Below are 14,879 nucleotides of genomic sequence, written 5' to 3'. Positions count from 1 at the left end.
CCTTTGAAATCATAATGGGCTCGTCATTCACTATTATGGCTTATCTTACTGTAGATGTAAATTTTCTCCTCCTCGATCTTGGACGATTTTGCACCTACAAAACAACTAGCACCTTAGGTTAAGGCCAAAAGCCTCACGCGCCTACGATGAATGGGGGGGCTTTGGCCGAAGAACCTCTGATGCCAAAGTTAGAATTTGAGAGAGAAATAGTGTTTAGAGTATTTGAGATTTTTTGTAAAAGAATTGGAATGATATTTTGGTGAAAATGGGAATCTATTTATAGGGATAGGGGTGGCCGGCCTAGCTAGGGTTTTTGTGTTTGATTTAGGTTTAATTAGCCAATTTATTTGGCTATTAAACATAAAATGAATGTTTTGGTGGTTTTTTGAATTAATTGGCTAGTTAATTAGGGTAATTAAAAAGGGAAAATAGTGGAAAAGGTGGAGAATAAGATGGTTTACTTTTCTTGATGGGATTGGCCGGCCACTTTAGTAGTTTTAGGTTTGGATGGGTGTTTCAATTGATAATTAAGGGATTGATTAGGTAATTAATCCCTTAATTAGTCAATTATTATGATTTTAGGAAATATGAAAGGAATAAGTATATTATTTAGCTAATTGATTAGCTACATAATGAAATGGGAAATATATGAATAAATTAGGTTTTAAGTTGATACCTATTTTGGGCACTTTTCACTTGGTTAAGGGATAATTGCATGTTGCTTGCGCGTAGGAATCCTGGTATGCCTCAAGGGTAGTTTTGTCTTCTTTTGTCAAAAATCCACGTGTCGCCTTGTGATTATTTTTAGCTCCACACGTACCACTTTTTTTTTTTTTTTGGAAAGTGGGATCCAAAAGGATTGCCAACGAGAAGTTTTTATCAAAACAAACATACACTTACAAATAAAACAAAGGCCCAATTTATTCCTAGAAACAAACAAAGAACGGGCCTAAAAACAAAGAAAACATAGAAAATGAGCCCAACAATAGTGAAGCCCAAACAAAAACAAACATCAAAGAAACATCCATTGTGCTCTCCAACGCTAATCCTAGAAGCAACCACCCATCCAATCCTCCATCCACCGCCAATCATCACCTCTACAAGCCCCACCTGCACACAACCATCAACAAGAGATGGTCAGCGAGAGATAAGCCAACCATCGGAAAGAAGCTCTAGGAAAATCTCGACCAACACCGCCGTGAATGGTAGACAACAAGGAGAACGTGGTGGTGTGGGAATCACTCGAGTCGGATACAAGACCGGAACTCTACACACAAACTCTACAGAAACCATGGCTAAAAAAACAAGGCACAGAAGGGCCATGAAAAGGGATACCCACGAGGGTTGAGGGATGAGAAAAGCCAGAGAGGAAAAGGAGAATAACCATTAGCAAACGGAAGGGGAGAAAAAAGAAAAAGCAAAAAAACCAGAGGAAAAGGAGAAAGACCATCAACAGATGGATGGGGAGAAGAAAGAAAAAGCAAATACAAAAAACCACCCATCGATCACAGCCGTAGCTAGGATCAGCGGCAACAATTAACGGAAGCACGATCGGGAAATTACTCACACAATATGGTGAGAAGCACCCTCAAACAAAGGGAAGAACTCTCACAGTGAGAGAAAAGAGGGCATCTTACCACTTTTATTATGTTTGCCCACTTAGAATAAGAAAGTCATGTATTTAAAAATAGAAAGAAGGAAAGGGTAAGATATCGCATAGCACGTCTAATTGGTATGAAATTTTATTTTTTAGTATTGCAGTAAAAAAAAAAATTATGGAACACGCAATATTTTTCTTAGTTTGAATACATTACCAACTACCAAAAAAAAGAATTTAGAAATTAGAATTACTTCAATACTCATTTTAGGTAGGTAAAAATATGAGACATTTTTTTTGAAAAGGGTTTGGGGTTGATGCCAAAGTACATACCGCGATTGGAAGCTAAATTTGATCGTGACTTGAAAAAAGGCTACTGCGATTAGGATAAAGAACTTAGTCTGACACATAAATGTCATTAGGTTAGATCGAGTCGATAGTGATTGGGTAGGGACCCTCCATCTTAATATGTTAAGTAACATGGATGATGACTTTGACTCAAAGTGTGTAAGTTGAATTCTACGTGTTTGTTCTTTATTAACGTATTCATCTTGAAAAGATAATGGTGTAAACTAGGGATGGGCAAATACCTATTAGTTATGGATAATCGCGGTTATCCGTCTATTTAAATTAAACGGTTACGGTTATGAATAACTGTTTAGGTAAATAAACGGTTATGGATATAACCGCTTACTCGCGAAATTTAAATGAGCGGTTATGGGTATGAACCGCGGTTATAAACAGGTAACCGTTTACTCATTTATTTTATATATGTAAAATTAACACAAATCATGTTCTTGATCCAATTATACTTAGCACCCAATAAATTAGCAAGGAATTTATCGGTCATTCTCTTAATAACGCTGTTATAGGAATGATGATTCTCATCATCAAGAAATTCGTCAAATTAATTTAAATTCATTGAGAGTAACCGTGAAATTGACAGAAATATTTTGACAAAAATGTCTTCTAAACAATTTTTGTAACCCAATAATACTTAGCAAATATTATATTTACCTTCATTGGTAATAGTTAAAAATATCGTCCGTAAACTATTATTTCAATTATTGGAATGATATAAGGACTTAAAAAATTAAAATACGGAAATGTATGATGAATGTACCTATAACGGTGTTTAATTGTCAAAAAAAAGAAAATTATGACAATTTTTTTTTTAATTTTCAAGTTGTTAAAAAACATGTAGACGGATGAAAAATGGGTAATGGTTAAAAAATAAAGATAAAAAGTTAAAATGGGTAAATGGGTGAACGGGTATTAAACGGTTACGATTAAATGGCTATACGGTTATGGGTATAGTTAACCGTTTATAAACGGTTATGGGTATGTGTATAACCGTTTAGGCAATTACCCAACGGGTAAACGGTTATGCGGGTATGAGCATAAACGGTTATTGGTAAATAACCGTGGTTACCCGCCCGTCATAACCGTTGCCCATCCTAGTGTAAACACCCACTATCAAAATTATTTGCGATGCATACAAGATAGTTCACGGGCGATTAAAGCATGGAAATTTTGTTACTCCATTAAAACTCCCGTCGTAGCTGTGAAAATGGTTTTTAGTTTCACTTTTAAAAGTTGCAAAAACTGAACATGGATGCGTTTTTTGCGTTATTTTTTTAGTCTATACGGGCGATTAAAGCATGGAAATTTTGTTACTCCAATAAAACTCCCGTCGTAGCTGTGAAAAAGGTTTTTAGTTTCACTTTTAAAAGTTGCAAAAACTGAACATGGATCCGTTTTTTGCGTTGTTTTTTTAGTCTATTGTGTGAGAGGTTGTGGTTTGAAGTTTGCTTTTAGTTGGTGGTACTTGCGTCGTTGTGTCACGTTAGTGGCTGAATCAAGGTTTTATAATTGTTCTTCACAGAGTGATTTTCTCCAAATAATTCAGTTTTGCGCTCGGATTTGAATTCATCATTTATTGATCATTGGAGAATGTACTCATTTTTGCGAGCATGTTGCCGATAGTATTGGAAACTTTATTAGAATTGAATAACCAACACCATTCTAAATACAAACAAAATCGACGCCTCACCAGTTTTCTCTGCTTCTGAGTTCTGGCAATACCAGCTATCCGCTATTATCCGTTACTTCCGGGATTTAGCATCAAAATCTTGCTTAGCTCAATGCCAATGCATAACTGCACTGCCGATGGTTTCTGCAAAAGCTCTGTGTGACTGTCACCCCTTAATTAATTTTGAAGTTTTCGTCTTCGATTTACATATCTGCATCTCTTCCTCCTCCTCCCCACTTAGCGACACGGCTCTCTGCTTCATCAGCCTGCACATTTTGTGACATAATTAGTATGGGCTTAAGCAAATTAAAACGATTTAAGGTTAATCAAGAGTAAGGACTTAATACTTCTTTCTTCCAGTTAGTTACGGAAGTGACTACTATCAAGATTATGGTTTGCAAGAGAATGCCACCAATCATTCCTGACCAAATACCCTACAAAACAAGTTTGAAAAACGCAGATTAGGAGAGAGATTAGATTTATGGAATTGTTGCTGGCACTCCAAAATAGTAAGTCGTCTAATTGTATCACCTCGACTCCAAATTTAAATGTGAATCCAAGAAGTATTCCAGCCGGCAATCCGATAATGTAGTAACACCCAATGTTGATGTATGCAACAAGAGACTGCCATCCAGCTCCAACAGCAACACCTTCAAAAACAAATTAAACACAACAAATTGTCAAGAAAAAGAACACTTAATTGATAGATAGATATATGTGTGTGTGTGTGTGTGTCTACGCCAAAGTCTGGGTTAATTATGTGGTTAATTGTAATTACCAGATAAGACTGGTTGAAGGCTGTTGAGGAGGACTGTGATTCCAAGCAATATTGCAAGTTTAGTAGTTTCCTCCGCAACGGCTTCACTGTTGGTGAAAAGGTAGGGGAAATAATCTCTCGTCGTGTAAACTACGATCATGCAGACGATTCCTATAGCGATGGAAGTTATCGAAACTACTATCACTGCAAATTTGGCCCTCTTGAAATCACCACCTCCAAGTTCATTTGATACTCTCACGCTGTTTGTTTTGCAACATATAGCATATAGTCAGAAAATTTAGGATACCACCTTCCGTATCAGTCGAATTCATGACATGTTGATCTTTAGTTGTACCAAAAAGTCAACAAGTTACAAAAAGAAAGGCCAGATGAGAACATAAGTAAATAAGTTTACCTGATTGCAGCATTGAACCCTAGTGCAATCATTGCATCCCATCCATTTATGTTCATGCTGCATAAATGAGAAGAAATATGAGGTCAAAAAGTGAATTCATAGTTCTGTGCAAAATATCTAGATGGTTAAAGCAACTCACCAAATAGAGATGGCATCAATTGGGATCAAAGGGTTCTTCAAACGCCCGGTTATAACCACCAGCACCATCAAGTACCAGAATTCCAAGCTGCAATTATACAAAAACCTTAGTACGACAAAATTCTCGGTGCAGGATGTTCATTGTTTAATATAGAGGGGACGTGCATCAAAATTGTCGAACATGCATGGACAATATGTATGCAGATAATATCGACTCATTACCAATGACATATTAACAGTGTGTTACTCATTAACGAACATAAGCTTGCTCCATAGCCGGACTACTCACCACAACATGACAGCAGAAGATAAAGAGAGCCTAACAAATCCCCACAAGTCTGCAAACGCAAGCCAAGAGAATCCACCCCAAGCACCATCTGACTTGGTGATGAAGATGTATAGCAACTGGCCAATAATTATGAACCACCAGGAAACGTTGAGTGTGATCGCTGCCCCAGTCAGACCCCACTCGAGCTTAAGTATCAACAACCAACTGAAAAATGCATGTTCTACAAGTACTGCAACTGAGATCCAGGCCATCACACTAACTTTGCTTTGTGCTTGTAAGAATTTCTGAATTGGAAAGTTGAGGGCGTAGGCGAACAACTGTGGAAGCATCCACACCGCAAACTTTCCTGCACCGCAAAAGCCCTAGTAGTAAGATTTTTCTCCTACCCACCAACACATCAACGACAAGTGTGGGAAGTTAACCAAAAACAAACAAGAGGAGACTTTCCTCAAAACTCAAATCACAAATGACAGCAAGAGGTTCCTCGAACCACATACAACGGTATTTAGATGAGATATGTTATAAAATAAAATAACCTATAGAAAGTGAATTCAAATTTGGATATAAGAAGACGGACATATTACTCTGCCAAACTCGTCTAACCAAGGTTTTTGCTAAAAATGCGATTATTAATTTTAAGGAAAATGTTAAGGAGACCATTTGTTTAGATCATATTTTGTAAAACACATAATGTGACAATTAATCGTTTGATTCCATTTTTAATGATTTAAAAAATGAATCCAACTATTAAATATCATGTCATATGATATACAAAATATAATCTACGAATATTGTCTCTTCTTAGCATCACCCTTATTTAAAATGGGGAAGAGAAAAGAGAAACTTTCATTTTTGGGCAAAAAGTTAGCTCGGGCCTTGAGACTTGGGGACTGGCTAGTAGAGTATGTGTTACACTGCCGGTATCACAAATTAATTTTGCATACACATAAAAGTTAAAGTTTTTTTTAATTTTTTTTTTGTAAGTTTGTTGTTATTAGGTGGAAAAAAAATCGAAATTATCACAATAATTTAAAAACAAATGAGTAACGACCCTGTGATGCATGAGTATAAGTTTAACACTTTATCTATTAAAATATTAAACTACAAGCATAATAAAGATAAAATAACGTATCATTCGATCATAAACCATTTTTCTTTGGCATTCTATTTATTTATTTAGTTATTGATCAAAGGAATGTAGTTATTATTCATGGGATTTTTTTAGGGTCATGTGCTTTCATATGATGTGATCCAATGACATTTTTATTTGTCAATATTTAAATAAAAAAATAAAAACTAAAACTCAGCCAAAAAGGAAATATCACCAACCAGCGGCCTCAGAGATCTCAGTGGTCTCTCCAATAAGCTCGAGAATAGGTGGGGACCACACATAGATGGGGACCAATACACAGGCGGTCACCAGCAGAATGATCCATGATCTCTGCATGTACACTCCCAACATCCTGATCTGTCCCGCACCGTATGCTTGCCCACACAGCGTCTCCAATGCGCTACCCATACCCCACTGCGGGCCCCCAAATCACAAATCTAATTAATTACTAATCAAGCTTAAGCTAGATTACAAATACTAAATCCAAAGTAAATCACTCCAAAAAAACAGTAATACCTTTTCCGTATTTGAACCCTGCAATTAATAAACATACCAAAAATGCAAATCTTATTGTAATTTTCATACTATATTTGTACTATTTTTTAATGCGTTGGTAGATCTCATATTTTTTAACATCTCACACATTCCTATTTAATCATAAGTGTAGTTTTCGTTTAATTTATTCAATTTGATGGTCAAATAAAAATGAAAATATGTAAAAGGTAAAAAAATGTATGTAAAAATCATCTTACTTGTACTATCCCAACTGATTATATATGACGTATCGTAGATTTATGAATTTAGGACAATTGAATCAAATAACACGATAATTATTATAGTCTAATGTTCATTTTTCTAAACATTTCTATTTGTTTATGTATTTGATTTTTTTATGGGCAAACACGATTTTTTGTAAGGCTTCCTTTGTAATGTATTCTAATAATCTAAACCGTATATCTTTTAGGTTTTTCCTCAAATATTATTGTACCAAAAATTACCAAAATCCGAAACCATATGATGGATTAAACTTAGTGTTTCTTTGTAGAACCATATTCGACTATTTTCTTCACTACGTATAAGTGAATGTCTTAATGGTTTTAGAGTTTAATTTTTTGCAATGATGATCGATGAATGATAATCTAAAATATAAAAAGTTAGGGTCACTAAAATACATTACGAAGTGAATCCTACAAAACGTGTTTGATGTGCGGAATGATAAAAGTCCTCTTTCCAAATCTGAAAAAGAACAATAGCCTTTTTTCATATATATACATACATACATACATATATATATATATATATATATATATATATATATATATATAAACGACTTAGGCTGATCATGTACAACACTTAGGCGGCTTTTGATGATGATTAAGAGTGATTGGATTGGATTAGTTTGGTGACAGAGAGTGAATGACTTAAAGAGATTTGATCCATTACCATGACGCCGAAAGCGAGTCCGGCGATGACAGAATTCTCGATGGAGACAGCGGCTAGCTCAAGGTCCCCGACGAACCCAGCAAACACCTGAGTGAGGGCACCCAGGGAGTACTGACAGAGGGCGGTGAAGATCGCTGGACCGGCAATCTTCCACAGCTTCTTGGACTCGATCCCGAACTGCTTAACAACTCCAATTTTCTCTTCTCCGTCCTCATGGCCGCTGTAGTTGGAAACCAGGAGAGGGGTATTGTGACCATTGTCGACCGCCATATCTCTCAGCTCAAAAGCTGCAGTGTTAAGAGTTTAAGAGAGGGAGACTGTGTTTGTGTGTTTATATTTGAGAAAGTGGTGAGATTGTAGGCGGTTTGGGTCGTTAAGATTTTGTGATGTGAGTGTTTTTAGGTCGCCAGCCTTGCATGTTTGGTAAGGCATCGTTTGAATGGTGGTTGCGTACTTTTGCATGAAACGAGTCGACGTTGAGATGAGCGGGTCCACACCCCGCAGCCGCAGCGAGAGAGAGGTCAGATTTTTCAGTGTACCGGAAATACTGTTCGATACACAAAATGTAATATAATTGGTTGAAAGCTTAAAAATAAAATTCAATTAATTGTATTATAGACGCTTGGTGTATCGGGCTATATTTCTGACACATTGAAAAATTTATTGATAAAAACAAACAAAATGGAAGAAAATGAAGGGTGAAAACCATTTCCTTTTAAATAGACTATTGCTAGTAACGAAGGAGAGAGGGGGTAAAAGTGGGTACATATTTGATTTTGCCAAAGACTAAAATAGCTATATATACAATAATGAATAGCTCATTATACGCAGATTACACTTTTAACATAAATGAATTGTAGTTTATCACATTTTGCTACCGTAGCGGAGAGAAATCATGATTATGCATTATGATATACGTTTTATTTTTACTGATTTTCATCTCTATATAACAACTAACGATTAAAAGCACTAGCGTTGTTGCTCTACTAAAAAAATATAAATGAATAGTTTTGATTTTTTTTCTTTTGGTGAATTATATTTAATTTAGGAAACTCAATAGGATTTATATTTAATTTACCCTTAACAAAGGCAGAAGCCAACAAATTTACATGCTTCAGTGTAAGAAATATCCGACTTGCTGAAATGCAGCGACTCGGACCATATCTTGACTTTACAAGAACTTTTTGAATTAATGATTATTGTACCTTCTAAATAAATAAATTCGTCACAGCAAACGAACGGTAGCCGACTAGATTTGTGGCTCCAAGTTTGACCAAAAGTTTGGACGGTTAGGTAGGTTGAGGTTCAGCCAAATGAACACGATTTTTAATTTATTTAATTATTGTATTTTATGAAGCATATGATTCATGCCTTGTTCCCGATTTCTCCAAATGTCTGTCTTACTTTTCTCATGCAATCCATGCCAACGCATACAAATCACATGCTATTTAACTATCGCATTCTTTTATATATATATATATATATATATATGTAACCGGCTTTTTATATATTTATGACCTCTATCGTCTTATAATTCACAAAAAAATTCTTATTACCTATTATTGTTGTCCTTTTCAACTTCAGATATTCATTTTTAGAGCAAACTCCATTACTACAAATTACCAATATATTGGGTGATTGAATCTCCTAATCCGCCAAAATCTTCTCCACCCCAATCCCCATGCCAATTGCCCCACCAATTGGGTGGGCCCTTCTCCCACAAACCAAGCAGTCAGGCGAGAATGACATGAGGCCTTACTCAGGCCATACTTGAGGCTATTTGACGCCAATGGCCTGAGGCCTTACTCATGCCATACTTGAGGCTATCTGACGCCAAGGTAATGTCAACCTGACATGTGACATCATCCACGTTATAAATTTTTTTTTGCGCTAGGCTCATGGGCTTCACCATTCGGTCAAGTAGGTTGATAGAAGCATTAGTTGGCTAGCTGAGGCAGGAGGAACTCTTTAGTCTTTTCAGCAGTGAATATGCCAAAGAAATTGTGAGTTTTAATGTCAATCTTGAAAAATTGAGCCGTTTTTAGAGTTGCCAATTGCCCCTTTTTTTGGGTGCGGGTGGGGGTGTTTAATGCCATAGTGACTGCTCAGATGTCCCGTATATGAAAACGAGCTGAAACAACCAAAGAGGCCATAGTAACTCTCTATACATTATGCAATGTTAATGCCAAATGAATCCACATCCCAGAGTTTACAGATATGACACATTTTGTTCAGACAAACATACATGCATCATAAACATCTCGACAAAACCTACATTCATTCCTGCAAGCAAATCCTCTTATCTGTCGAAATTTATTGATGAATCATGGGTCCTCGTAGACAATCTCTGCCTGCACCGAGGCACGCCTAAACAGAAGCAAAGCTTTAACTATCTCCCAATCACAGTTGACGGATGCAGGCTTCACAGTCATCCTCTCGAGCACAGGTGAACTCAAAAGTAGAAATCTGATGAATTCTAGTTCCGGTTTGGTACCTGAGATGCCGTTGATTTTCACAAGTCGCAGTTGGGTGACTGGGCATTTCCAGTTTACATCTAACTGAAGGTCAACTGTTCCCACAACAGCAATGTCCTCTGGGCGGACCTGCATAAAGGAAAATGTCTACGATATCATATTCTTGAACCATGACAAAGCCTAAATTCATTCTTGCATGCATCAATGGAATAAATCTCACCAAAATTTCTACTTCTTGTAGTGCGGGAGAGCTTTTCAAAATGCATACAGCAGTCAAGACCTCGTCCAAATCGTTAAAGCTTATCCGTAGAGAAAGATAGTTCAGAACTGGACATGGTTTAGGCAGCTTTCCTAGCAAGGGACCAATAGCCAAATACTGGAAAGGAAAAGATGCTTAAGATACCACCCGACCAATATGCTTAAGAGAGTGAAACCACACAACCAATTACCTTTAAAAAGTAACTCTGAATTTCAAGTCTCTGGATACCAGGAAGGTGAGCAAAAAACTTGAGCAGATTGCTAGAACTGCTAGGAAGCCGTCTAAAGGAGTTGCCAACATGTTCATACAAACCAATGGACACTACAGCAAGATTTGAGGTATTCTTGAAATTAACATCCTCAAATTTACCTCCAACGTCAAAGAATTGGAGATTTGGCGCATCAATGTTGAGATGGGAGAAACCGTCAAAGTTCATCACAGTCAACTTCTCAAGCAGAGGACAGCGAAGAACCATATTTTCAAAGACGTCTTGGGCCAGGGTAACATGCTGAAGGTCAAGGCTCTTCAAACTCCTGAAGCCTTTGAATGTCGATGGAGGTTTAAGCAAACAATTGAACAACTCTAAATGAATCATATCCTGGCAAGAAAACAAGCATGAGGGCATCTTGTAGCGCTGCCCTTTCCAAATTTCAAGTATGAACTCTTTGATTGAGCTTCTTGACAGATGAAGAATCCAGCGATCAATATCAGCAGTGGCCAGAAAGTCCCTCTTTGACAGCTTGAACTTGTGTACGGGGCCAATGTGAAGTAAAAGCACATGATCAACAATGTTGACGAAGGTTGATTGGTTTTGAGGCGAGAAACAGTGGTTATCAAACACAAGCTGTGGAAGCCTAGCATATCTGTACCTCCACTTGGTCGACAAAACACTTGTTCGCACAGCCTCCCTAATCGGCAAATGTGACAAAATTTGATCTATAACATGACACGGTAGGTTGCTAATTCTATCCAAATCCATCTCCATAGTTTTGGAGAGGGACTTGGGGGTTTGTCTTTGCTTCTGCAAAATTCAAGTAATTAAAAAAATCATTAGATTCATACAGTGACCAGTTTCTAGATCATTTAGACTGCAAGTCTGCAACTTTGTGTGTTTGAGTTTGCGTAGGGAGATAAACGATTGTTAGAACTTCAAAAAAAATGGTAGATTAAAACTAAAGGAAATACAAAACAATATTCAGCTTCTTATCCACAACTTCATAAAAAGTGCAGCAAATACGGGTTAGGTCAGTCGGCTAGAGCAGTGTGCCCGTTCCAATGCATACAAGTTCGAATCATCCTCCCCGTAAATTAGAGTAATTTAGAATATCGTATGTCAAATAAAACTTCCACATAAATGCAACTAATTCTTCAAAAAAGTAAATTAAAAAACAAATCCCTAATTCCCTTCAGGCCACCATGAGAACAATACAGAATCGCAAGAAAAGCATACTTAACACACCAAATAGACAAAATTGAATGAAATTATTAAAATTACACGGAATTAAATCAAAAAAGGCTCACCATTTCACTTCAATTTTGGTCCAGAAATATGGAGAAATTGAGCCGCGATAGCTTCTTTTTCCGCGACAACTGCGAGGGCTGCACATCAACCAGACAAAGACTAGGAATTTCAGAAATTTGAATCAGGTAAGGAATCCAATCATTCCGATAAGCAAGATGCCGATAAAAAAAAAAAAGAAGAAGAAATTATCGCGTACAAATTCGAAAGAAAGTAGTGCGGAGTAAATGCACTCGCCACGCAGACGCATGCTTCCAGAGCCCGGTGGATGAAAGCCAGGTGTCTGAAATTGTACTCGATAAAGAGGATTTGTGGGAATATTAAGCATCTTAGTTGTTTATCGTACGTGCAGTTATAAATTATTTGTAATTTTTTTATTTAAAATTAAACATAAATATTTTTTAACGAAAATTAACTGCATGATTTATGATAAACGGTTATGATGTGAGGATCCCAACAAAGAGGATTCGGGAAGGATCTTCAAACTAAACGATGTCTCACAAATAAGAAATGAGCACATTTATCAACGTTTAAGTAATAATTTAATCATTAACTTCTATGTCATTTAGTTTACAAATTTTGTCTACAAATTTAATTTTTTTAGCATTACTCTTCTTTGACGTGTAATGTTGTTGTCCCCTTTTTTGAAGAACTTTTAATTTTCGTAGTAAAGTAATTCCGATGACTAAATTTTTGGATGGCATGGGAATTGTTTCCTCAAATTTTAATTATTTTTCGAGAGTTTAATGAAAACTCTGATGAGACTTCCATCGTGGACATACTGGATTTTGTTCAAGACGCAAGACTCTAATGAAATCAAATCGACTTCGCATTCACATGGAGCAATGAACAATGAACGACATTCACAATTTTGATCATAAGCTAGTGAAAGCTCGTATTTGTTTAAAACTTGACAAACCATTGTAACTTGCGAAAACGGCTAAATTTTGCATGCTTGAATTCTAACCGTTGCAATCTAGCTGTTCAGATATCAATGGATCTCATTCACCGGTTGGTATAGAGAAACTTAATAACTTGTATATAAATAGAAAACTTTAATTTACTTCATTCGTGTATGTATTTCTATCTATGTATAGACAGAAATTCCTAGTACGTGGGCCATTTTACATCTCTTGGACGGAAGAAAAAAAAACCAATAAAGCCCAAAGACAGGCCCAAAGAGAAACCAGACTTCCAAAAGGAGCAAAGATTGTTGTTGTATTTTGTGCTAATTGTATTAGTTTTAAAGAATGAAGGTGGTTTAAACTACGACACGTCATTAGTTCGATTCTTGGCATTAATGAATCACACGATAATGTTTAAGATGAATCTGAAATGCCCCAGTAAGTCTTTTCAGTTTATAAAAATATAAATTGTTATGACGAAGCCACCAACGGATTCTTTTTTGAAAAAAAAAATAATAATAATGAAAGTGATTTGAAAAGTTGCTTATTTGTTTTGAATTAGTTTAAGATTTCGTCTGGTTTGTTTCACCTAATTGAGGCCCATCATTGTTGACATTGACCATGACAACATTCGGATTTGCTTAAATAAGCAACCTATTAAAAATTAAACTGCAACTACACCATGCACTTGGACACTTTCCCATTTTTTGGTCGAAGAAAACAAAGTCCATCGCAAAATAGTAGAAGACTAAATCTATATGCATAAATGGTTGACCTTTTATTTTGGGTAAATATACTGTTTTGTTGACTGACATAAACAATTAGTTTTGCTTAGTTGAAAAGGTATTAAGTTATACTCATGCGAATGCTCATACAATATACAGTTACATTAAGTTCAATAATAAGTTGTGATTGATCGTAATTTATTATGAGTATATATACGTAGACAGGTCTTTTATCCAAAGGGATACCTACCTTTGGTAAAAAATGAAGACTAATTGTGAGGCCCATTCTATATAGAATATAAACGATTCAAACCGTTTATTTTTCAAGTTGCACTTTTACAAATCACCCTTTCAAAATATTAGTCAAATCGAAAATGTTTAAGGAATCTATTTGAGTTTAAAAAAATTGACGAACACAATATTTTAAGAAACATTAAAATTTATTCATGACAATGAAATGAGTAAATGATTTCATATCGATTTGGTATTTTGTAAATATGATCTATGAATAGAAAGTTAAAATATAAACGATTCAAATCATTGAAGTTCGATGTATAAGGAGCCCCGCAGCTAATTTATGTGGATGCAGATTTTCACATTTTCCTTCTTTGACAAAATTGCACCTACAAAACAATCAACACCTTTGGTCAAGGCCAAGAACCTCACGCGTCCATGATGAATGAGGGGGCTTTGATTGAAGAACTTCCGATACCAAAGTTAGAATTTAGAGAGAAAAAATGTTTGGAGGATTTTTGGGAGTTTTGCAAGAGTATCAACTTAGCTTTTTAGAAGAAATAGGGTCATATATATAGGGAATGGGGTGTGGCTGGCCTTTAAGTATGTTTTGGGATGTTATTTGGTGATTCAATTAGCAATTAATATATTAATTACGTATAAATATATTAATTGGCTAATTATCATAATAAAAGAAATGTTTTGAGAGGTTTTTGGAGGTTATGGAATGAGGATGGATGAGACAAATTTGAACTTGTTACTTATTTTGGGTACTCCTGATTTGGTTGATGGATGATTTTTCACTGCTCGCATATAGGAGACCTGGTATGTCTCGAGAGTAAATTTGTCATCTTCATCCAAAAATCCACGTATCGCCTTATAATTATTTTTGGCTCAACAATTTCCATTTTACTAAAAAAATAAGAATCCATCTGAATAAATTGTCTGTATACGTAAGATATTTTATCTTTTGTTAAAAGT

The 14,879-nt window shown here is 35.9% G+C and overlaps 2 protein-coding genes across 2 annotated transcripts; both read right to left on the bottom strand.

Moving 5' to 3' along the window:
- Positions 1-3,573: 3,573 nt before the first annotated feature.
- On the bottom strand, positions 3,574-8,135 carry LOC103440447 (protein DETOXIFICATION 33). Its single transcript, XM_008379136.4, has 9 exons — positions 7,783-8,135; positions 6,558-6,753; positions 5,229-5,574; positions 4,941-5,027; positions 4,802-4,858; positions 4,408-4,646; positions 4,161-4,279; positions 3,977-4,063; positions 3,574-3,895 (listed from the first exon to the last, which is right to left on the bottom strand). The coding sequence occupies exons 1-9, from the start codon at positions 8,050-8,052 to the stop codon at positions 3,833-3,835; spliced, it is 1,464 nt and encodes a 487-aa protein (XP_008377358.1). The 5' UTR covers positions 8,053-8,135; the 3' UTR covers positions 3,574-3,832.
- Positions 8,136-9,929: 1,794 nt separating this feature from the next.
- On the bottom strand, positions 9,930-12,350 carry LOC103440446 (F-box/FBD/LRR-repeat protein At1g13570-like). The gene is made up of 5 exons (XM_008379135.4): positions 12,234-12,350; positions 12,037-12,114; positions 10,706-11,536; positions 10,477-10,632; positions 9,930-10,385 (listed from the first exon to the last, which is right to left on the bottom strand). Exons 2-5 carry the CDS (start codon positions 12,037-12,039, stop codon positions 10,107-10,109), a joined length of 1,269 nt encoding a protein of 422 aa, XP_008377357.1. The 5' UTR covers positions 12,040-12,114; positions 12,234-12,350; the 3' UTR covers positions 9,930-10,106.
- Positions 12,351-14,879: the final 2,529 nt, after the last annotated feature.

Source organism: Malus domestica, chromosome 15 (genome assembly GCF_042453785.1).
Source record: "Malus domestica chromosome 15, GDT2T_hap1".
Classification (NCBI taxonomy): Eukaryota; Viridiplantae; Streptophyta; class Magnoliopsida; order Rosales; family Rosaceae; genus Malus; species Malus domestica.
Note: the sequence above shows the minus strand (reverse complement) of the source record. Positions and strands in the feature narration are given on the sequence as shown.

What these genes read in the sequence shown, in the direction of transcription:
- LOC103440447 (XM_008379136.4), bottom strand. Translation starts at nt 8,052, where the DNA reads ATGGCGGTCGACAATGGTCACAATACCCCTCTCCTGGTTTCCAACTAC. An exon ending in ATTGATGCCATCTCTATTTG is followed by an intron (nt 4,859 to 4,940) that starts GTGAGTTGCTTT and finishes TCATTTATGCAG; the next exon opens with CATGAACATAAATGGATGGG. An exon ending in CATTTAAATTTGGAGTCGAG is followed by an intron (nt 4,064 to 4,160) that starts GTGATACAATTA and finishes CTTGTTTTGTAG; the next exon opens with GGTATTTGGTCAGGAATGAT.
- LOC103440446 (XM_008379135.4), bottom strand. An exon ending in TTCAGAGTTACTTTTTAAAG is followed by an intron (nt 10,633 to 10,705) that starts GTAATTGGTTGT and finishes TTTCCTTTCCAG; the next exon opens with TATTTGGCTATTGGTCCCTT. An exon ending in TACAAGAAGTAGAAATTTTG is followed by an intron (nt 10,386 to 10,476) that starts GTGAGATTTATT and finishes TCCTTTATGCAG; the next exon opens with GTCCGCCCAGAGGACATTGC.